The 24,386-nt window shown below is 40.1% G+C and overlaps 1 protein-coding gene across 7 annotated transcripts; it reads left to right on the top strand.

Moving 5' to 3' along the window:
- Window positions 1-403: 403 nt before the first annotated feature.
- kiz (kizuna centrosomal protein) lies at window positions 404-24,085 on the top strand. 7 transcript variants are annotated; one of them, XM_031288639.2, is made up of 15 exons: window positions 404-621; window positions 1,222-1,284; window positions 1,942-2,104; window positions 3,295-3,369; window positions 4,856-5,465; window positions 5,549-5,810; window positions 8,785-8,904; window positions 9,654-9,818; window positions 10,982-11,132; window positions 13,122-13,278; window positions 13,758-13,820; window positions 15,094-15,189; window positions 15,679-15,748; window positions 22,801-22,847; window positions 23,775-24,085. In XM_031288639.2, the coding sequence occupies exons 1-15, from the start codon at window positions 473-475 to the stop codon at window positions 23,876-23,878; spliced, it is 2,295 nt and encodes a 764-aa protein (XP_031144499.1). In that variant the 5' UTR covers window positions 404-472; the 3' UTR covers window positions 23,879-24,085. The 7 variants fall into 7 exon arrangements, 5 of the variants coding, with proteins under 5 accessions (XP_031144499.1, XP_031144500.1, XP_031144505.1 ...); XR_004895729.1 differs by lacking the exon at window positions 13,122-13,278 and having other exon boundaries at window positions 405-621; XM_031288640.2 differs by lacking the exon at window positions 15,094-15,189 and having other exon boundaries at window positions 405-621.
- The last annotated feature ends 301 nt before the right edge of the window (window positions 24,086-24,386 follow it).

Raw genomic sequence — 24,386 nt, 5'->3', positions numbered from 1 at the left:
GGGATGATACAGCATCATCCATCTGGGTAAATGAGACATCAGTCTATCTGATAGAGCAGGGGAAGCTTATCAAATGTAGACAAAGAAAGTCTTTTAATGGCTGGTATTTAACCTAGTCAGTTAACATACATTTTTTTGTCAGCAAAAGGTGGGGGTTTATTAACTATTTAATCCTGGAAGCATCATTTATAAATCATCATTTAATCGATTATTTTACCCTGGTAAACAAAACACGACATATAACTTAACATTAAGCACGACCGTTGAAACTTTAGTTTTACACTTTCTAAAAGGGGGCTATCTGTTTCAGTAAATATTTAAGAGTTTGTTGGGGGAAAAAATACTAGTTTTTCTTACCCGACTTCTGTGACAGCAGGACTATTATTTTTGTCATACACAGAACGTCTGTAGCCTACGCTCGCACCACGTGCTCTCTGTGTTTATCACCAGGGTATTCTGGGAAGCGGTGCTCATGGTAACCAATGTAAACAGCAGTCCTTCTCCTCTTCCTCGTCTCGGCTCTGCAGTAGCGCCAAAGCGGATGACAATGGCAAGCATGGCTCGCAGCGAGGACCAGTATTATGAAAAGATAACATCGATTCAACAAAACATGCATAAAAGGTATGGTTTCCCTATTTTTGGTTAACGGGACACGGCCTAGTGGAGACCGCGGACTCGAATTGTGGTCTCTGCTGCCCGCCGGGTAGCCTCCTCCTGCCGATTGCCACAGGGAGAAAACAGGCTAGCTACTTAGCTAACTAGCTAAACAGACATGTCAGGGTAGACGGAGATGCCGTATACCTAGCTTGTTCATTAGCCTGTTTACTTCAGGCGCTACCTTCAGCTAACAACAGTGATGTTGCACTTGCTCTTGCATGTAACGTTAGATGAATGGAAAGCTAACCTGACGTATCTGTGAAAGGTTAACGTCCACCTATTAGCCAAAGTTCCCATTAACCTAGCTAGCTAATGCCCGTGTTTATTTTTTATGAAACGTTAACGTTAGTTCGCTAATTCGTATAATGTTATCAACATTAGCATACGAATGTAGCTGATATTATGTAGCTAATTCGCATATCAACATTAGCATACGTATTGTTAATGAGTAAATAAATAAGTACCGTTAATATGCTGATAATTAGCCCTCAATTAGCCTAGCAAAACCACGGAGATGCTGTAGTGGTCTGTGTGGGTGACAGTTCCCCTGACTTGTGTCTGCAGGGAGAAACGGAGGCTGCAGCTGGAGAAGGAACTGTTTGCTTACTCCAGATCTGATAATAGAATGTAAGTTAACGTTATACAGATTACTGTACATTTAAAAGAGATTACCATACCTTGTTCTTATACCTGGACTTTCAAATTTAAGATGCAACTTTTGCTAAATGAGATATTGCAAAAGCAGTGAGGAGTATATATATAGAGGAGTGTGTATATATATATATATATATATATATATATATATATATATACATATATATATATATATATATATATATATGTATGTATGTATGTGTATATATAAAGTCGGTATTTTATATAAGATTAGTTTTAGTATTCACTATGTATATTTAATCAGTATACATACTGTATAGATGCATAGTAATGTTAGTATTTATTATTTTCATTTGGAAAATGAAAAAAAGGCCCTGGCATTTGTGTTAATCTTAATTAGTTTTTTTTGTTCAACAATATATTATCACCACAAGTGTGTTACAAGCAGTACCTCTTTGGATGTAAGCTGAACAGCCTGTTTTCACTGTAAATTGATTCTTGTGAATATTAACATTCCAGATCAAAACAGCTAATATGAGAGTTGAAAATAAGATTAAAATTTAAAACACATTGTGCTTAACCTTTTCTCATGAAAAGTCTAGCTCTTATTTTTTTGACAATGCTCCTTGATACTATTTCTTTGGAATAATAGTTCTCCACTGCCTTCAGCTCACAGATAAAGTGTTCCAAACTGCGCAGTTATCTCAAGGAAATCTGTGACAGGGAAGCACGAGCAAAAATGAGAAACCTTGAGCTTCTGAGAGATGTGGAGTGCATAGAAATTAGCATGAAGGAATATAGTCCTGACCATGGCCCCCTGCAACAACAAAAGGTATAGAGCGCGTGCATGCGCATACACGTGCGCGCACACACACACACACACACACACACACACACACACACACACACACACACTTTTTTATTATTTAAATTGAATAATCATTTATTAATTTTTTGAATATTCTGTTTAAAAAAAACATATACCAAATATACTGGACAATAAACTCACAAATAATATAATTTTTTTGAGAAATATATAGTTATTATTATAGCGTATGTGCTGTAATTTTAACACGGAGTAGAAATATTTCATTGCAATTGCTTGATGTGACAACAGTAAACCCTCAAACTGTGCAATTCATCACGACAAGCAAATAAACGAGGGAGAAAACAATGAGCCAGTCAGATTATCACTTAAAACTCAACGACAGTGCTTGACAGCTTAATATCAAATTAACAAAATTGGCTAATTATGACTCGCTGAGTTAATTGCCCAATATAGAGACTCTGAAGTGCTCCAGAGGTTTAGTCATTCTCTCCCCTCAAGCAGTTGGTTTATTTCCTCTTGATGCTTTATGAGTCCTACATGTTTGTTGTTGTTTTGGTTGTCCTGTTGCTCTCTGTTTCCATTGTATAAAGTCACCCTGATTTTTCTGGTTTAACTCTGATACTTTGGTGCAATGAAAAACATGGAGTGGACAGTGAGTAAAGTGAAGTTACACGTGCTGGGGTTCATACATTTATGACAATTTTAGTGTAATCTTTATGAGTACTGGTTGTGCAAAACATTCAAATACAAGACTGCATAAATGAGAAACTATGAAAGCTGTCTTTTAAATGGTCTGCTTCTGTAAACTGCCATTGTTTTAATGAAAAGGTCTGGCATTTTTGAGCTAATCTAAGTGCCCTTTTTTTTTTAAATTTGAGTTGGGATTAAGGCAGTTACTCTGGCCGGTCAGATAAATGTTAAAGGATGTCAGCAGCAACACAGATGACCCTTATTTGAGAAAACCCGTTGTGATTGACGTTGTCACTTTTGCTTTCATACCTCCTGTTTTCATACTATATGCAGATAATATTCAACAACACTATTGCAGCATTATAACAGACAATTCCTAGTGTTTGCATGAAGTATCAGTTTGCCTGTCAGTTAAATATTATGACTATCATCTTTCTGTCATTTTTCTGCTCTTATCTTACTCTTATCCTTGTGTATAATTCATGTCGTTGCATCTCTTACAGGCTGACTTTTTCAAAAAGATTTCTAGATTTATGGAAGCAAAGAAGAATGTAGAGAAGGAGCTCGGCACAGCAAAGGTAATGTTAATATTTGCAACATAAAGTGTATATCATTAGTGTAGTAACAAAAATAGCATTCGTGTTTGGAAGTAACATATTTGTACATCATGTACTTTACACACGTCACATCTTCTACTATATAGTGTGTGTGTGTGTGTGTGTGTGTGTGTGTTTAGACCATTTTTTATGGTTGAAAAACGGTACTTGTTTTTTTATGTTGGATCCTTCTTTTTTTTTTAAATGTTTACAAGGTTTATGCAAATCTCAGTTCTTTTAAGCTATGTTTTCAGGTTTAGAATAACAAAGGAAAGTAGACATTTTGCTGGGTAAATCTGTAGAGGAGTCTACATTTAAACTGTGTATCTGTAATAGCACAGGTGTCTAATCCTAGCTGGTGCATCTGTACAAGCGATGTAGTTCAAGTCCATAGCTGCTTTCTCCCTTCACTTAAAGCAGTTAAAGCTCTTTTAGATGAAATGTCTAAGACATCTCATAATAACTTGGAGCATGCTGTCTAGAGCAGTCACTTGTAACTGTGTGCAAAACCCCGTCAGCCTGTCGATATTGTAATGAGCAAAATGGTACCGTCACTCCATTATGCATACAAGCCATTGGCTGGCAGTGTGAATGTCCCTTAGGCTGCAGCATTCATTAAGGGAAGCTTACCGGGCTGAAAGCTGGAGACAGATGATAACGGGATATGATTTTCATATTTAATACATTCCTTGGAAGAGCACACGCGTGCCGCAGATTGATAGAAGAATCAATTGCTACTTTAGTGGAACACTTTCTACTTTGCCCTGCAGCTACCGATGGAATCACTCAGCCAAGAAATTAACTTTTCCTCTTTTTTTTTTTACCTACTTTGTGGATCTGCTGGGCAGGCTGCATGGTTTACAGTGAATGTTATTAAGCAGCTAACTGTTTGGTATTTAAGACGCTTATCAGAAAAGAAACAGAAGCCATGCTTTTTGTTATTATGTTTGGAGGGAGGCTTTTTTGCTTCACTCTTCCACCCACCCCATGGTGACATTGCAGACATGAATCAAAACTTGTCTAAAGGATTTCTAATAAGATGAAAAGTTAAAACATTGAGCCTGATTCTTCTGAAAGATGTTGTGAAAAGAATTCTGACCTTGGCCCAAATAAGCTACACGATTCAAATGTGTAAAGGGGATAGTTAGTGTACTTGAATTTCTTTCTAAATAGGCTTATTCAATTCAATTCAGTTTATTTATGAAAGGCGACAGTGCAAATTAATAAAATGCATGATTTTACATGGGTTAAAAATGCCAGAATTAGCCAAAAGGCTATTTTTCATCTGTAGTCCCTTGCCCTTGACTCAACTTCAACTTAAGCAAGTCATTTAAAGTCTTTTGAAGAATTGTATTTGACAAAAAAATACCATTTTTATGAGGTAATGAAGAAAGTTTTCTACCAAAAAATGAAAAGGCTATATATACTTAATTGATCCCACCCATCCCCCCCCCCCCAATTTTTGCAGGTTGAAGCCGTGTATAGACGGCACCGGGACAGCTCCCTCTCTCACCCAGCTAGGGATTTTACACAACCACCAGCAGTCATTTTTATGGGCCGCCAGACCTCCAGAGGGTCTGACGCTGAAGCTGGCACCACAAGTGTACACTCACACCAAGCATTGCATCGTTCACCCAATCGCAGCATGCACACCCGCGAACGTCTACCAAGTGGCCTTTTGAAGGACTTCAGAGTTGGCGGAGAGGATGCCGCCAGCAACCGAGCACATTTATCAGATGACATTTCAGGCTCAAACGATTCCCCTGACGGCTGTAATTTGAGTGACAAACATGAAAGAACGATGGCGGTGCACCCATCTGTTTGTGCCTTAACAGGCGCAGCTGGCAATGTGCCTTTTGGAAGTGATGATGAACAAGAACCTTCACCTCTGGTGACCTTGACGGGGCCTGAGAAGAATCTGTCTCTCAGCAGCAGTAGACTCATGAAGAATTCCCCTGCAGAACACACTGACTCCCGAGAGGTAGCTCATCAGCCACCCATAATGGAAGATGGAGAGAGAGGTCACAGTCATTTCATGCCTCAAACCACTTTGGAAAAAGACGCTCAAGATATTCCAGGTTTGTAATGCTATTCATTGCTTATTACCTTGTAATATCGTTTTATTGTCTTTGCTGACATCTTTATTGTGTTTTACATTCAGGTAGATGTGAGAGTGTGAGCACACCAAGCTCTGATGTGCAGTTGACAGAGAGCAGTGCTAGTGATCTGTCCATTTCCCTGACACAATCTGAGCTGGAAGAGGATCTACCAGAGGGTGTGGCACCTGAGGGGAATGGCACTTCTGGAGGGAGTGATGATCACAATCAGCACAGTCCTGAATCATCCCTCCACTCTGATGGGTCCAAGAACATACCACAGTTAAACTGTGAATCCTTAGCTCCAGCTTCAGTGACTGTGGAAAGGTACAGTATGTATGACTTATGTACTTTGTTGTCTGGAATTTTGTAAGAGCGTCAATGGAGATAAACACTAACATTTTAAATGCTTTATGGCATTGCACTTCTTAAAACAATGCACAATGCAGTCAGTATTTTTTTTTTCACCCAAGATTTAAGGCTAAGCAAGCTGAGAAAGGAGAATGTTCTGCATAGCCATGCTGAACCACAGAGGGCTGTTAATGATAGGAGCGGGTGAAGACACCGTACGGTCTTTGACACCATCACATCAGAGGCTGACAAAGAGGATTGTGGGAGTCACGGTCGATGCCACCATGCTCTCTGTTAGCGGCAGCTGCAGTAGTGGCAGTGATGCATCTTATAGGGACAGCTCAGGACCTGTCACCAACAATATTGCCATAATCCAAGATAATGCTGTAACAGAGCAATTTTCTGCTTGAGAGACCTCAGGAAGTCCCCAGTGGAGGAGGAAATTTGTGGCACCATAGAGTGTTCTGGAGGGTGGGCATGTGGACAGCACTTACAGTCACAAATCCTTAGCGTGATGATGGCCTCTGAGTTGAAGGATCATTTTGGATGGGGTTAGAGCCACAGAAAATCCCATGTGAATGTTTGAGCCCAGAGCCTCTGCATTTCCCCTACAATATACAGTAGAAAAAGACAAAAACTTTTTGGGTGTGTATTTTTTCTTTTTTTTTTTCTTCACCATGCAGACTGTCTCAGGGACATTTTTGTTTTGTTCTCGTTCTTGGGTTACGTACATTATACTTATTTAATATTAGATGCTTTATTTTTTAGATTAAGTACCCAGTTGCACATATGCTCACAATAATGTTATTCAAAACAACCACATTTATATTATTTTTGAGCATTATCTAGTGTATTTTATAAAATTGTCTAAAAATGTATCAAAAGGAGTATGACGGATAAAAATTTCTCTCTGAGAGTTTAGCATGTTTGTTTGTGCATGACTGTGTGTCTGTGTAGTCGACTATACTGTTTATAGTGTGACCTCGAGAGGAACTGCAGTTAGCTTGTGCCGGGGAGACGATGGTGGGGGCTGCAGCTTTCATTGTTAACACGGAGGGCTTCTGTGTATGAGGAGAAAACCAGAGGCTTTGATGTAAAGCTCAGAGAGCATCCAGTCTCTATCCTCTCCCTCTCTTTCTCTCTCTCGCTCTCTCTTAAGGTTAGAGTTTATATTGCTCCCTCCATTCAGCTCACAGTCAGGAAAAACAAGCCTGGGCAATTCATTAGATTATCCCATTATATTTCTCCTCCAGCATTGCTGGGGTGAGTGAGGGTATACGACTGAAATATCCTCCAGGTTTTTTCTTCGAGACTCATCATAATGGCTTCACTGTGTCCTGCTCTGAAATATGTCGTCCCTGAATGTGCAGATGGTGCTGCCTCATTGGTGACAGCATGCCATACAATATTAAGTTGAGTTCATAAAAATTTTATACAAGTCTAGAGGTAGAATGTAAAATGTACAGGCTTAAAAATAATGTAAATGTTTTGCAATGTCATAGGGCGTTAAGCTGATTTTTTTTTTCCCCCCTCAGTTGTCTTCTCTGGTTTAGTCTCCGTAAAGTTATTGTACATTATCACACAGTACTTTGTTAACTGTGTGCTCACAGTGTGGTGAGACATATCCCAAATTTCAACAGGCAACATGTTTACTTGTGGTATATTTTTCTATTCCTTTGTGTGTTATATTTGCGGTGTGTCCCAGCACGGTGAGATTCGTCTTACCACTCAACTGTCAGACCGTTCCTTGTGGTAAATCACACCGGAGCCAGTACTGTACACTGTGTAGAGCAATATCGCTGCAGAGAGGCTGGCCTCTTCCTCCTAGCTTACAATACTCTCCTGATGATGTCGACATGCAAACAACAGCAGCATCTAAAGTGAGGTTGGAGACCTTGACATGAAAGCTGGGAACAATACAATGAGAGAGAGAGGTTTGCAGAAAAACACAACTAATTCACTTTCTCCCTCTCTAAAGGTCTCTTTTTGAAGAGCATTGGCAAATAAAGTGGAAAGAGAAAGATGACTATTTCAAGGCCCACGCTGATGATAAGGGAGAGAAGGAAAAAAAAAAAAAAGATAGAGCTTTTGCCTATGCTACTTCAGTCACACTGAAGAGGACTTAACACAGACGGATTGCACACTACAGAATGTCATGGATATAATTCAAGCTGCCAGCTTAATCAGGATGTTACCAGGAAACAACCTGCAAAAAAGAGGGAGCAATTGTTTGCTGACCCCTAACCCAGGAGCCCATTACAGATTGTCATAAATTCTTTTTGGCCCCTTTTATGTCGGGGGGCTCAGGATCTCTCGGCTTGGGGTTTCATGGGAGAATTCAATGAGGGCCACCCAGAGCTTAATGCTCAAGAAAGAGATGGATTTCCAATATCCACATGCATTAAGCATCCATTTCTCAGTTTGCAGCCTCACACAGGACCAGATTAAAGTGTAAATCTCTCACCAAAAGAAATCATCTTGAGGCCCCCATTTTTTTTGTGGACATTTTAAATGTGAGATGGTGGTAGTGGTGTTACAGAGTTATTAATATTTCCAGTTGTTTATTTTTTATAATCATATTACCTATTCATTTTGCCATTTAACTGTTTATTGTTTCACTTTAACTGTAGGCAGGGAATTCTACAAGCTCTAGTTTTAAATGCCAGGTTTCACAAGCTTTCCCCATACAACCTGTCATTACATGTGGCAACCTATCAATTGTTGAAGTCCTGTTATGTGGCAGTACCATTCTAATGATCAGATTCCTCCAGCGGTCCTTGAGTACCTCAAGGAAATTGCCTGGAAAAATGCATCACAGATTTTTGAATCAAATTGGATCCTGTTTTTCTTTTTCCTCTCTTTTTCTTGTACAAACAGCTGCAGGCCTATCGATCACATGGCCTCCTCTTTTTATTTCCTTTCACCACATTAATGGGTAATGTGTATTTAGTCTCTCCCAGGAAGGACTCTTTAATCTGCTGGACAACATTGAAGGACGACTTCATGGTGAACAGACCATTGTGTACGGGGATTCTGCAGTTGATGGAAGACAACTCAATAGAATTATCAGGTATACCTTCTTTCTTTCCCCAGACTTTACAATCTTATTTCTCGCTGTCTAAATTAAATGGTGTGTATATTTATTTAACGACCATGGAGCAGTTTTGTGCAGACAAGGAAAACATATTATCATTCTGCCAAGGGCTCTCACTTTAGATGAAGTGTCATCACCAACATGCACACGTCTTTATTTCTGAGGGGTTTTCAAACACATGGGATTGTTATAGTAACCACCCTGTTGAATTGTTATTGGGAGTCAGGGAGATGGAGAATGGAGAATGTGTTTCATTAGGCTGGGCTTATTTTTTCATAAGCCTTTCATATTTCATAGCATGATTAATTTACCATAATTGGAGTTCTTGTCGTAAAGTACGGATAAATGTCTGGCAAATTAAAGCTTTCTCACTCGGTTTAAACCCAGTTGATACTTATCCCCATCTATGCAAATATTAGTGTAAATGATGTCAACAACACATTCAATAGTAAAGAGAGTGGCCATCTTGTGTCATGACCCTTAGTGTCATGTTTATTCTCGCTGTGATATTATGTGAGCAAGTGTGTCTGTGCGTTGACGTGTATGATCATACTTGTAGTGTGTGTGTGTGTGTGTGTGTGTGTGTGTGTGTGTGTGTGTGTGTGTGTGTGTGTGTGTGTTTGTCAAGTGTTAGCAGCTGTTGGATGTACTCCATGTGCTCCTGACCCACGGGCTGAGCACAGGGCTCCATGGCAATAGCTGACTGCTCTCTATATATTGGACAGCCTTTGTAACAGTGGAGCTGGTTTGAATGACGAGGACCTTGAAGCATGTGGAGCAGTCATCCTTCATGAGCTTCAGAGGTTGTCATGGAGCACAGCAAAGGGCTGCCTGCTACCACAGGATCTAGTGAGAGCTCACCAGTCCAGCACTGAGCCTAATGAAATAAGGTAAGGCCTCCTGGTTTCTCTGTGAATCCAACACCAAAGACTGATGCCAATGTTTTTTTATTCTGTATTTATTTGTGGGGATTTTTCAGCTTTATGAAATTTATGATTGTGGGATTGCAAAAAGAATCACAATGGCATAATCAGGTTTGATCATATGTGTACAGCTGTACTAGTCAGGTAGTGTTGTCATTTTTCATATTGCATAACATAACTTTTCATTATGTTATATTTGAGATGCCAGGGGAAAAAAATAGTTATATGATACAATATAATGTGTGTGTGTGTGTTTTGTAGACAATGATTTTTTCAACTCCCTTAACAAGAAGTGCTATAATGGAGTCATTCAGAGCACACATATGAATGCTCTGAAAGCTAAGCTAAAGCTAGAGTTCAATAGACCTTTCTTTTATTTTCATAGACAGACAGAGAACAGACTTACAGTTAAAGTGAATTCCACTATTTAGACAAAGAGTGGATAGCTGCCTGTGGATTATTTTTTATTTTTTTAGACAAAATTGTAAGGGAGAGGGCACACACTTACAACAGTTACTGAGATATTGCACGCTACCATTCAATACGGTCTCCCTTGTCCATAAATGTAAAGGTCATCTTTACTGTCACCTTGTGCGTTGCACGGGTGAATGTCATGAGTAAATTAAAATGCCCTATCTGTGACTTCCAGTCCTTTGGATAATGAGTAGTTATACTCTGAGCCAAATCCATGCTCTGCTTCACTACTCTATTGATTTCACTGAGACCTTCCCTGCTATATACTCAATCCAAAGAAACACATTGAGCAGTGTCCCTCTCTTTCCTGTGGAGATGCCTATTGGCTCTTTGACCTTTTTTATCTAGTTTTCAAGGTGCTATATTGCTGTCTGTGTCTATTCAGTATTAACTGGAATTAATTAATGATCTATATCTTTTTAAAGTGTTATGATGGATGGACGCCAAGCAAGCAGCCTTTTGAGAATGCTTCATGAAATAAATAGTGTCACAAATGAATTATAATTTCACCTAATGGGCAAACTTGTAAGATTTCTCAATTTTCTTGATAATCAAAGAATCTGTCACTCTAAGGAGGTATAATTGTGACTTATTTACAGATGTCCCACTGTGTATTAAATAAGACAGCCTCTCTTTCTCTCCCACCCTCACCACAGCACCAGCCTCCCTCCTGATGCCGCTCGGCTGTGGGATCGCTGGTTCAAGCACGCCCTTCTGTTGAAGCAGCACCGTGTCCTCAGCGCTGAGCGCTTGGTCCAGCTGTTCACGCCGCAGCTGCTGGAGCGCCATGCCGCCTACAGCCACCAGGTAGCGTTGGAGGCACATACACTGCCACTACACACACAAATAGGAGGTCACACACTTGCATTCACCGAGACCCACTCCCAAAAGCAAGCAGACATTAACACACACATATGACTGCAGGAGTAAAATGCCCTCTTTTTTCTTCTTTCCAAAAAGGCTAGTGTTTTTGTTTCTTAAGCATGTTTTTTTGTTTTTTAGAAGAGCGCTGTAGTTGGTACTGAGTGCCCTCTTTGTGTCTGGTGTTTGAAACCAAGCCCTGGCTGCCGACTCATCAGATTGCTCCACACGTTGACCTAGACAGAAGGGAAACCCTGACCCATGCGCTAATCGCAAATTGCAGCCTCTGCTTGGCTTCTTTCATCTCATGTGGCGTATTCATCTGAGAAACACTTGCTTTTAATTTGGCATTAGCCAAAAGTATAGCCATCAGCTGGGTCCGAGTGAACGAGGGAGCCATTTGGATCTTCTCCACAACGAACAAAATTATTTTAAATTTCCCTCTCATTGACCTTGTGCAGATCATGCTCAATTAAACAAAGAAAGACCTAACAAATAATATCAATTTATATGCAAAGATAATGTCAAGAGATATCAGAAAATGTACAATTATATATGCAGGAATGATCATATGTACTACAGGCAGGTTTTTATTAACATTTTTGCGAACTCATCTTGTGGGGGTTCTTGTGGCTCAGAGATCTTGCTCCAGTGTCCCCGATGCAATGAGAGAAGCAAAGATGGAGACTGTAGAGCCTCTTGAAAATATGAACTGACAAAAGGAAGAGAGGCACGGCCATCTACATCATTGTGTCAAAGTACATCAGGAAAAGCCTGAGTGAAAATCTTTCTCCCCCTTTATCTCTCTCACTCCATCTATTTCTCTCTCTCCCTCCCACTATTTTTCCTTCACTCCCTTTATTTATCTCTCTCTCTCTGTCCTCTCATACAACAGCTTACTCTCCTCACACAAGAGCAAACAGAAATTTCCATTCACGTAATGCCACACAGCCTGGCTACTCCAACAAATGGGAGCATGCAGCTCGCATGCACACACTCAAAGAGGCCCTTTGAATATTCAAGTGCTAACAGTTGCATTCATTGATATTTAAAATGCAGTGGGTCTGCGAGAGCCCTCAACCCCAGTACATTTGACTAAATCTAAAAAAAGAACAAAGACAGATATCGGGGACAAGGATCAAGACAGTTTTTTTGTTGTGCAGCAACATCAAATACCAAGTGCCAAGCTCAGATTGGCATGTGTTTGCCTCTCTTCCCCTCGAAGAAAATGAAAGCATGTACATTGTCAATCTTCACTGCGACTTACTGATAACAACTTACAATGTACTTAAAGTTTGTCACTGTCAAAATCCTCCTGATCATCCCCTCCCTATTAGTGCTCATTAAAAGTTGCAAATGGCCATCTGAGGCTGAGAGGCAGTCTTTGATCACAAAAGAGAGATGATGATGGCAGGATTTGATACGGGGGAGGGAAAAGGGAGAGAAAGGAAATCGGTGTGTGGCATCTCCCTGCTCCTCATCTCCCGGAACAGCTCCTCTTAATTGTGTATCCTCATCTCCACCAGAGATAAAAAATAAAATAAAAAAAAGAGCTGTAGAGGGAGGAAGAGAGCAGTTTGTCTCAATTTTCTCAGCCAAGAGGGGAGATATCTGGAACGTGTTGCACATTAACGCCAGGGTGATTGCATTCTTTAGGCGCTTCTCTAATCTCATGGATGAGAAGAGAGAGGGAGAGGAAGAAAAAAGTGTGATTGAGAGCGGGAAAGTGTGCGAAATAATCTTTTTTTAGTTAAACGAGTGAGAGAATTTGAAGTTATTTTCCCTTGGCGTTTGAACACATATTACAGCTGCACCTCTGTGCGAACAGCCGTGGCCAAAGAAAATGACTTGCCTAATCAGCGAGAGTTCAATTTGACACTTCCTTCACAAAATGGGAACAATTAAGAGTGTGGTTTTAATTTGTGCTGCTCACAGGCCAAAGTGCTGCTGAGGACACTTGTGTCCCGGTCCAGTGAGGAGTGCCCCTCAGCAGAGGACGAGAGTGACTTGTCTTCTTCGTGTGGTCCTTCTTCTCTCCTGGCTGACAGCGATGTGAAGCCCGCCAGGCCGGTACGGAAGCAACAGATCCAAGGTTACTGAAGATTACTATTATTAAAATAGGCATAATGGGATATTCTAATTAGACTACAGTATTTGAATGCTGGGGTTTTGGCTATTTGATATGGAAGAATGGTTGCATTTTCTAACAATCAAAAACTCTCCCCTCAGCAAGAGTTTTTGTTACAGTTGCCAGTAGATTCCCACAAATGTCCAAAACATTCCACACTGAGATAAGTCTGCCTTTGCACAGTAATATAAAACAAGACCATTAACAGGAACAGATGTAGACTAATATTTTTTTTTGCAAACCACCTCTACAGAGAATTAAAACTTCGCTTTTATGAAAGAAATCAATTTCACCATAGAGCTTTTTTTTATTAATCCCTCACAGCCCAGTTTTCCTGCAGGCTTCTATTCAGAGCTAAAGAAAGACCCCCCATTCCCATTTCTATCCCTAGACTCCCTTCCTCCCTGCAACTGCTTCTCACTATGCGCTTCCCTTTCTTACAGAACTACAAAGTACTGAAGAGGACAGCCAGGACGAAAGCCCTGTGGAAAGTGTTCCTATTAGAGGTAAAAAGGCATCGCCGGTGCCCCAGCATTCACACTGTCATTATGTTGTGGTTTGTTTTCTTCCCGCTGCAGTGAATAATGGGCTCTTTTACGCAATAGCTGAGGCAGGATGATCAAGGTGAATCCAGGGTCAAAGTCCCACCTGAAGAGCTGTGCTAGTTCTCTCTAATTATGTCCGAGAAAAACACTAGCTATGTTTTCAGCCTGGTCTGAGGGGTTCTGGCAAAATTGATAATTCGCTAGCCCGACATAATGCGGCTGCTTTAATTGTCAGGACGCCAGGGTGGGAAGTGCAAGAGATCTGTCATCGGCTCTCATTATCTTCTCAACAATGCTTTGGAAAGGCTGGACTTGAAAAATACTAGATGTGAAGGCATCCTGGAAGCAGTTGGTGTGCCCATCCCTAAGCCGCACCTCTGAAATGTAAAGTAATCCTAAATTACCCTTGGCTATCAGACTTCCTACGGGTGTTTCATGTGTCTGCATCCCTAAAGTGCACAGCAAGCAAAATGAGTCCAGTTTCCAATAGCTACACTTAATCAAAAGAGCCAGCAAAAAGCAAAAAGAAACAAAAAAACATGACACAAGATTTTGCAAGGAAGGGTTTGCTGTGGTGAGCAACATCAATATCACAATGATAGTAATTGCCAAGACATGCATGTCTGTTTACCTTCTCTTTTTTTTTTTACTTCATGTGAAAGCAATGTCTGTATAAAGGGCTGTAGTGAAATATCACTGTACATATCATATGGTTTTTAGAACATGATTAACTTATGAAACCAAGTAAAATAATCACTGTCATACAAGATCACACTTTGGCTCTACCATTTGATTTGGTATGCGTGTTTTATCATTTAGACAACAGCCCATTTATTATATACTTATGCTCTGTTGATTTTTGCCAGTGCAGTGTCTTAGCTCCTCTCCAATATGATACCTACTTTAGTGTGCTGGAAAGTAATTATGAGTGTTTTTAAAACAGAATATCAATCATTGCCTTGCTGGTAGATAATGTGAGATGCTGATTGCTGTCTCATGGAAACTGTTGCTTACATACTGTAGGCTAGAATCAACAGCTTAGCTGATTGAGCACAGTGTTTTCACCCACTCTGTTCAGCTGTGAGACCAAAAGCAAAAGACTCAGCTACTGAAGCGTGTTGTCTCATCAAACACAGAAACCTCTGAAAGTTGGAAACCTGGGTTTTAAGCAAATATTTGACTGTGTGTGTGTGTGTGTGTGTGTGTGTGTGTGTGTGTGTGTGTGTGTGTACAGAGACAAAAGCATATCAGTTACTTAAACAATCAGCCATGCAGGAAAGGCTAGGGAGTTCTGAAGAGGAGGAGGAGGGGGAGGACGATGGCCTCTCAGGTAAGAGATGCAGTCCACTCTACCAGGCAAGTAGCGAACAACAGGAGCCTAACCATTGGTCAACAATGGCCATATGTATATATATATATATATATATATATATATATATATATATATATATATATATATATATATATATATATATATAGAGCCTTACTCTCTATCTATATCGAGTCTCTCTCTCTCTCTCTATCTCTATCTATATCGATATATATAAATAAAAGGCTTATGAGAGGCTAAGACTGGGTATCTCAACCTTGGTGTTTGGGTGTGATATGAACACAGTTATGTGAGAATACTGATATTTATATTATATGTTGAAGTCTATGATTACTAAAAATTAGGTTAGGTTGAGAAAACCTAGACTAATAGCTTATTATATTATACATACTGTATATGTATAGTTCTATATTAATATGCATTGTAGCTTAGCTTGTGATGAGATGTCCAAATCAAATGGTTTTATCTGGCACTGTTTGCTCTTTTAAGGAATAAATCATGGCCATGAAGAGGACCTGGGGAGGGCCAAATGCTCCTCACATCAAGACCCTTACCTTCGGTAAGAACATTGTTATTATTCAACGGGCCACAGGAAATGGGCCACCAGATACCAAAGTGGTTGATGTACATTTGCATGGCCGCTCTCATAATTCCCTGTTCATTTCCATAAGATCAAGGGGGCGCCACCCATTAACTCGCTTACAAAGACAAAAGGCCCCTAAAGCCCCTCTCACTGTTTGCTGGGTTCAGCAAGGTTTTAGAAATCAAAAACAAAACGGCGCACCACAAAAATAAATTGGAGTCATAATCTCACTGTCTTCAGGCTTGTTGTCAGAAGGCAAACAGATCACGTCAAGAAGAGAATCAGGGACAACCTTTTTGGAAGAAGGAGACTCAAGTGTTGATAAGGACAAATGTCCTTTCCCTTTTCACCCTTGAAAGGCATTTAGGCTGCTCAAATCAGAGCCCTAAGTGGGTTGGAAAAAAGATCTAATGATAAATAGCTTGGTGGAAGCTAACACCATCACGGTTACATTTGAATATCAACACGACTTCATCAAATCTGCAATTGCATGTCGGGTCCTCAGAGCACCTCTTCACTGCGAACCTATTTGGGCTGTAGTAATGGCTGGGTAAACGTTATGAGGAATAATCTTCTCTGATTTCATGTGATTACTGGGCACCACGCTGACACAAGGGCTGAAGTCTGTATCTCCCTGGCCTGGCAAACAGGCGCTCCCAGTCTGCCTATTAGCCCAGGGAAGGGCCTAATGGGCTGGCTCTATTGTGGTCCTCATAGCTGCTGATGTCTGCCACTGCCAGCCCCAGTGACCACCCTCTTTAATAAACATGAGCCAATTTCAGGTCCAGACCCTCTCAGATGGTGCCTGTCCCGTCATGAATGTGCATGGGATGCCCGCAATATATGTGATTAAACAAAATTTGCAGAAAATGTTTTTATGACAGACAGAGAATGACATGGTCATTAATGAGACACAAGTTGTGTACATAAGCTAAATTAGAGAAATGGGTAGTTATGCATGCCTGGCACTGTAATCTCACTAGGGTTAGGAAGGAAGCAGCACCCAGAGCTACCAGTCACCATGACACATGATCCTTTTTTTTGGTCATATGATTTTCCCTGTCTTTTCTTTGCTTCTCCTGGATGCTATATTTAAGCATTCCACTTACCACAGTCACTTCTTGTGCTTTATTGCTTCCACAAGTGGTCTGGAAGCCCTGCACTTAAGCAGAAGCATAACACTGCAGCATGCTTGCCCTGCTTCTCTCCTTTCTCTCTGTGTCTCTCTTTTGCGCTCTTGCCCTTTCTTCATCTATTTGCCCCTCTTTCTCTCAGTCTTCCTGTATTTTCCACTCCCCCTCCTCTCCGTCCTACTTGTTAATTATTTGCTTTATTTTGTCAGTGAGCTGATGAGTGACATCAAAAGGAGGATGGAGCTGGACTCAAAATACAAAAATGGCTTCCTCTCTGTTGTCTTAGACAATAATTATGATTTGCTAGTTAAGCCTAGACTACAGCAGAGGGATTGTAGTTTAAAGCAGAGGCTTTGGTGCAAAAAATGCATTTATAGCCCTTTGTGAGGCTCCTCATTATGTGTGCGCCCGATTCATTAAGTAATTGGTTTGCAGTTGTTTACATGAGTATTAAGGCCTTCTATTCAGGGCCTTTGAGAGATACATTGTGCAAATGTTGCATGTTATGAATGCAGAATGAGAGGCGGGGGGCCAGTCCTATTGGCCAAACACTGCACTCGGCTGAAAAGCGAGAGAAAAGCACTGGGTGCTGCTTTGCATAGCAATGACTAGGGCCTTAATAAGCTTTACAGATTAAATACATGCAGTCTATACAAGATGCAAAGAGATACTCTTAACACATTTATATGTGCTCATTTCACTATTATGGCGGAGAGAATTGAGGTCTTTCATATTCTTTTTTTCTCTCTCTGTCTCTCTCTCCCTCTCTTCCTTGCTCTCTCCCACACAGTGTTTTTCAGTCAGATACTTTTATAGAATGTGCTGTTTATTGTATTATAACTCGTGGGGAAGCGACTGATTTGTCCATTAGAAATCTTTTGCTGTCTTTGTGAGTGGCAAAGTAAAATCACTTTGTGGTTGAGTGAGGATGAAAGGAATAATGCACGAAGGAGTGAGTGTTAATAAGCAGCTGCATTCCGTGTAAAGACCACTTGTTCCCCTTTGTATGTGAGTGCATGCCACTGCTTCCTCTCGTGCAAAGAATCGTTGTGCTTCTTTCTACTGTAGGCATTTCAGATGCCACTCCTTTTTTATTTTAGTTTTTCATACCTTTTCATCCCCCCCCCCCATATTTTAGATCTTAAAAAATGCTTGAACACATGTGCACAGACACACACACACAAAACAAAATCCTCCAGCCATCAGCCGGTGTAATGATTGTTGTGCCTAGTGCCTGCTTGACAAAAACCTTGACTCAACAATTAATGGTTTACAGCTTTGCCTTGGACAACAGGATGTGCTCAAGCATTCGACCTCAAATCACTCAGAATGTCAAAATCAGAAGCACTGTCTATCTGTCTCTCTCTCTCTCTTATGGGGAGGCGAGGTGTGTGGATCTCTGACAGCTCACTGGGAGGAGGGATGGAAGGGTGAGAGGGACATGAGCTGAGAGAAAGGACTAAAGGGGAGGGGACGTAGAAAGAGAGCACAGGAGATAGAGGAAGGCAGAGAGGCAGTAATGGACAAAGAGGTAGTGAAAGATGTGCTGTTCTAAAATGTGTGCACTGTAAAAAACAGTGAATGAAGGGAAACGCATGTACACAATTTAACAGACAATATAATAATGAATGAGCAGTAGATGCACAATCAGGCATGTGGCAGCATTGAGTCTGCACTTTATGAATGTTTGTTTTGGAGAATATATCCTCTCAAAAACAGCCAACAAATGGAATACTGAATGTTTTTTTTTTTTTTTTTACATTTGACAATTTATTAGTTGAGTTTAGACCAAAAAATAAGATTACAACCAGGCCCAAACAGGACAAACAAGACAGTGACTCTGGAGGAAGTCAGCATTTAGAGGCTCCAACCAGAGGAGGTCACTGTCCTACATAGGCTACTTCAAAAAAGTAAAGAATGCCTGATTACCCTATAATAAATGAAGTTGGCTTTCAAACACTGTTGTGTGCTTTGTTGGTGTATTTTAATGTTAATTTAATTTAGTTTTTTGACTTATTTACTCTTAAGCTGTTTGTAGGCTGATAAAAGCAAAAAAAATGGACATAGTGTTCAGTTTTGAAATCTGTGGTAACTTATCAGGCTGTAATGTCTGGTGTTTTGCTAGTTATTTGTGTAAATGATGTCAACAACACATTCAATAGTAAAGAGAGTGGCCATCTTGTGTCACGACCCTCAGTGTCATGTTTAGTCTTGCTGTGATATTATGTGAGCAAGTGTGTATGTGCATTGACATGTTTGATCATACTTGTATACTGTGTGTGTGTGTGTGTGTGTGTGTGTGTGTGTGTGTGTGTGTGTGTGTGTGTGTGTGTAAAAATTAGTTTACCCTCACATAGGTTATGGTGCACAAAGCCATCCCTTGCATTGGCCGTCTCCACTAGACTGCCACCAGTCAGGAGGAGAGCGGCGCTGTGTTGAAATCATTGGCCCGAATACCTCTTCCTCTGAGTTGCAGTACTTACTTATTGCCAGCAGAGAGCACTCACTTGTTAGAGAGTGCCCACTCACAGTGCACTCACAGTTGCCTCTCACTGTTTGGCCCCACTGAGCGCTATATCCTGCTACCATTCAGGCCTATTAGAGTACATCTAAACAGAGCCTAAACAATGTTTCTGCGGGGTCATACCTGGGATGGGAGTAGGAGTTGATGGGAATGATGAGGTGATGGGTCTCCCTTTACCTTTAGACAAGCACCGCTGCGCAAAAGTGCTATTGTGCTATTAGCATTTGTGTGTGGGTGGCAGGAGCTTAAAAAAAGCCAGGATAAATAAAAGCAGTTTTCCTCGCTATCTATGTGTGCAAGGCAGCATTAAATGCTTGATAAGCATTATTTGCTCTCGTCAGTCCTCACATTCCCAAATCTGTCTTCAGTGACTCCAAGAAACACATCCAAGTCTTGGCAATTATTTTAGACTGCAGTTTGAAAGAGCAGTATGTTCTATATGAAGGTGTCTTTGTCCATGCATGTGCTATTTTTGTCAATATATACTATTAATTATACTACTAACACTGGACGCAAACCTAGTTCAAATGTGGTCAAATGTGTAATTTCAGTCTCTGCTGCTTTAACTGTAGTACATTAAAAACAGGTCTGTCTTGGCACAATTTAAAATGCTAGTCTTAACTGACCACATTTGTATTTGTCAGAAGTTTTTGTTTATTTCTTTCACAGTAGAGATATTGAAACATATTGCAAAAGATTTGGTAAAGCAGAAACAGGATGCTTCTCTCAGGGGCAAACAAAGCAAAATGTCACAAATAACATAAAATGGAGTGCTACACCGGATCTACCAATGAAGAGAATAGTCTCAAAATGACTAAACTTCCATCGGAGCGCTAGCTGAATAATCATTGGGTTATTCTTAAAGAAACATCACTTTGTCACTATCCCTGACCAATGGTGCCAATTCCATCCTTTTGTGCATATAATGTGCCTGAGATATGGGGTAAAATGATTGTCCTAGTTTGTATTAATGTAATTGGTATTTGCACATTGTATACCACTGCATTACTAGCCTGCATACCTTGTCTGTTTAAAACCTGATTTGAAAATGTCAAAATATGTAAATTCAGAAGTGTTAACACAGCTCATAGAAAACCAATGTGGTGTAAATTGATAAAAAGACAGAGGTTTGATTAAGTTGATCTACTGACATCAAGCTCCAATTGTGTCATGTGTCTGAAAACCATCATACAATGTTAAAGGTTGTCGTGGACTCAGCATAGCCGACACAAAATCTGTTTAAGATAAACAACAATATGAATTGTAAAGGCCATACAAAGAGAATGAGCGAGGCATTGGAAAAAAGAGGACATTACAATAGCTGTAATTTGCATCATTTTACACATTACATTCACCTCTGTCTACCAGAGCTTGTAAAACACTGGCCAGCCCAGTCTTACATATTCAGATCATTGCCTCAATTAAGGGAAACTCAGCAGAAGATGAACTGGCATAAATGTTTATGGAAACAGAATATTAGATTGGTGGGGTCAGATACAGTCTGGGCTCTCTATGGTAATAACCCTGTCTTGAAATCAGTCCTGTCCCTCACTGAAGTGGAACAGCTGATAGACCATTCCCATCCCCGGGGGGGAAGTTCAAGAAAAGAAAAGCCCAATTTACTCTCCGTATCAGCTATTATTGTGGCAAAGGAGAGGAAGTAATCGTATAGATTATTGCTGTATTTTTGCTGCAGCAGGGTCTGCTGGAGATCTGTTGCCTAACAGTTGTAAATGGATGCAGTTTTGTCCTCGTGGTTTAGTTGTGCTTCAGCGTCTGTACTTTATCTCTTATTTAGTTTAAAAAGCTGAATGTGGATAGCAGGAGGATGCCTTTTTTTATTTTAATTTTTTTAATTTTTTTTTTTTTAAAAGGTAGATACATATATATAGTCCTCACCTTACTATCCACCCCTAGCCTGTTCCAAACTCTGTCAACATATCGTAACTGTAATTTTGAAAAAGATTTTAAATTTTGTTACCTTCCAAAAACGTGCATGTAAAGAGTATACTGAAACACTTTAGGATTCATATATCCAGAGTTACCTTCTGTCGTACAGTCACAAACAAGTACATGGCTATGATATTATTTTCTTTGATCGAAATTGTTTTGTACGTGGCCGTCTGTCTAATTTGGCCAGTCGGAAATGATTGTCAAGTAAAAAAGTTAGCATTTACTGTTCCTAAACATAACAGGGAGATATTGCAAACCAAAAACAGTACCTACCATAATTTTGGACTCCAAATAGGCTCCATTCACCAAAAGATTTGATTATACATTTACTAAAATACACATTTTAGCAAAGAAAAACCCTCTATTTCAGCAATACAACGCCGTCATATGCAGTGTACCTTCAGTTTGCACGCAGAGGCTGATTATCCGTCATTGTGTATTTGCTTTCTTTTCATTTTTTTGGCATCACTTTTCTTACTTAGCCTCTGCTTTGATTTGCAAGCATTATAAGTGCCTGAGGTTCAACATGCTGTATGAACATATGCAAGAATCATCCAAATGTCCTGTAGGAAGTCCTATCAGCATATGAATATAAAGGTTATATTCTAATGATTATACTGGCTGTATGATATATTGCTTTCAGCACCAAGCGATCTGCTCACAGTTAGGAATGGGCGTGGCATCTTTTTTCTGCCTTGAGTGGTGCAAAGCAGCAATACTATAGTTTAGAAGATAGCAATTGGAACGCAGCCAGGGCAATTTGGTCCTTATACTCAATGTACAGTCACATGTGCCAGGACTTAGCGGACGGAGAGATGAGGTGATGAGGGTGATTGAGAGGATGACAATCAAAGAGGTCATGGGTGTGAATTGATGCAGAAGGAGAAACACACCACACGTTTTGTGTGCCAGAGCTCATCTGCTTAAAACTGCATCTTTTTCTTCTTCTTCCTATTTCCGAGTAAAGCGCCAACACAGCTCTGATATAGAAGGTCCAAACAAATAAGCCATATGGATATGTATGCTAACCTGGGAGAAGATGAGGCTATATTGTGGGGTTTTGAATAGACGCTGTGATGATGTAAATTAAAAAGCAGGCCTTTAAAAGTGGAACGGGGGGCCTTATTGCATATGCATTGAGGTAGATCAAAGCCTTTTCGGAGGTCACACATTTACATAGCCATATCACCAGAGCTATGGGAACCTGGCAACTCTGTCTTTGGACTATTTTTTAATAAAGAGGGCCTTGTGGAAGTCTTTTGGCACAATTAGAACAGGAGTCAAGGAAGTTCCCTCTGCTGCACTGTCTACCTGCCTTTTTCCTTGTTTTTCTTCTTTTTTTGGTGTAAAACAGCAGCTCTTTTTCAATGCTTAAGGTAATAACTTTACAAGGCTAATAGCTGTCTTTGTGTTTCCAGGAAAGAGACAACTAAATCAAAGGCTCATTCTACTCTACAGTCCAAAGGTGTGTATTGACAAAGTCCATTTTAATTGCATGTGTCAGAAAGAGGTTAATTACAGGTTCATGCGTTTACATGCATGAGCATTTTGTAAATGTTGAGCCTCTGAAGAACACCAACTGTTTGATTAAATTGCTCTGTAAATGCAGCTATGCCTTTTTGAGGATGTGTAAATGGAAAAAAATGATCTTAAAGAAAAATCCAGGTTACTGAAAGCTTAGATGTATTCTGTCAGCAAACACTACCTAAATAACCAAATACAGTCATATTTTAGAACTACTTTAGGACTAGTACTTACATCACTGATCAAACCTTAAACAACTGCTCTACATAACGAAATGAAAGATCATTGTTGATTCTAATGGGGAGCAGCCAGACAAGGTTCTTTGCTATGATATATATGATTTTTTTTCCAAATCAAGATATATCCAAATGTCTAGTTCCAGCAGAGACAGATTGCAGTTGACCACTGGTGTCAGATTGCATCTCAGTTCTTCTTAAGTAGCAACTTTCATTTCACTGCTCTATAGACTAAATTGACACACACAGCACATCAGTGTATTTCGACCTGAGCTGCTAAATAAGTAAAGAATGCAGACCTCTGAATATGGCTTGAGCAGTTGGAGCCCAATGTATGTACTTTGGGTGCTACACTCTCATGTGTATTTAGATTTGTATAGCTGTGATCAGATCACTTCGAGATGCATTTTATTGCCATTAGTGACCAATACATAGATTTAACACATATTAGACTGTGTAATAGGTAGAATGTTAAGATTGTTATTGTGCAGTCAAACTCAAGGTAAGGTTACACTTAACACGCTTTCATGGATAAAGAAATTACGGCGATGGTGTAAATGGTTACACCTCATTTGAAGCATGGAAGCGTTAACATTTTGCTCTGGTGTGATCTTTCTTTACTTTTTGTATAGCTCTCTGGGGGGAATCCGATGACAGCTATTCAGAGATTGAAGCAGCCTTACGTCCTCAACCTTTCAACACAAACAACGATGACATTGATGACTTCTGTGACTGATATTTCCCTGCAGATATTTTTTAAATGCACTACATTATATCGCTGAAAATTTCAGGCAGTTTGGCTCACAGTAATTCACCCCCCTGACCATTATTTTAGTGGTCTGCATTGTAAATCATATGCACACTGTATCGTAAAAACAAATAAAGTTGACAGCTCTCATGCTGGGTAAAGTATGTGAAGAGTTGTCCAACACTCTAATGTTAACCCTGCTTCAGTCTCTTTATCTGAACAACTCTCCCCGCTCATAATAACAGCTCGAAATAGATTAAACTGATCTTTTAAAGCGATTTGTTTGCACTAGGCTGAAAATCATGCATTTTGAATGCCGCAAGCATCTCAGAGTGCTCTACCTCCAGCATGCTCGAGTGTAGTGATGTGAGTCACCTGTGAAATGACAAAGCACAATGGCCACTCTGCACGCTGCTGCGCGACCTGTGAACCTGCTGAAGAGGCCCATCTCCCAGGGCACAAAGTGTTGCAGCGCTAACAAACTCAGAATATTTAG

The sequence above is a fragment of the Sander lucioperca genome, chromosome 18, assembly GCF_008315115.2.
Source record: "Sander lucioperca isolate FBNREF2018 chromosome 18, SLUC_FBN_1.2, whole genome shotgun sequence".
Lineage (NCBI taxonomy): Eukaryota > Metazoa > Chordata > Actinopteri > Perciformes > Percidae > Sander > Sander lucioperca.
Note: the sequence above shows the minus strand (reverse complement) of the source record. Positions and strands in the feature narration are given on the sequence as shown.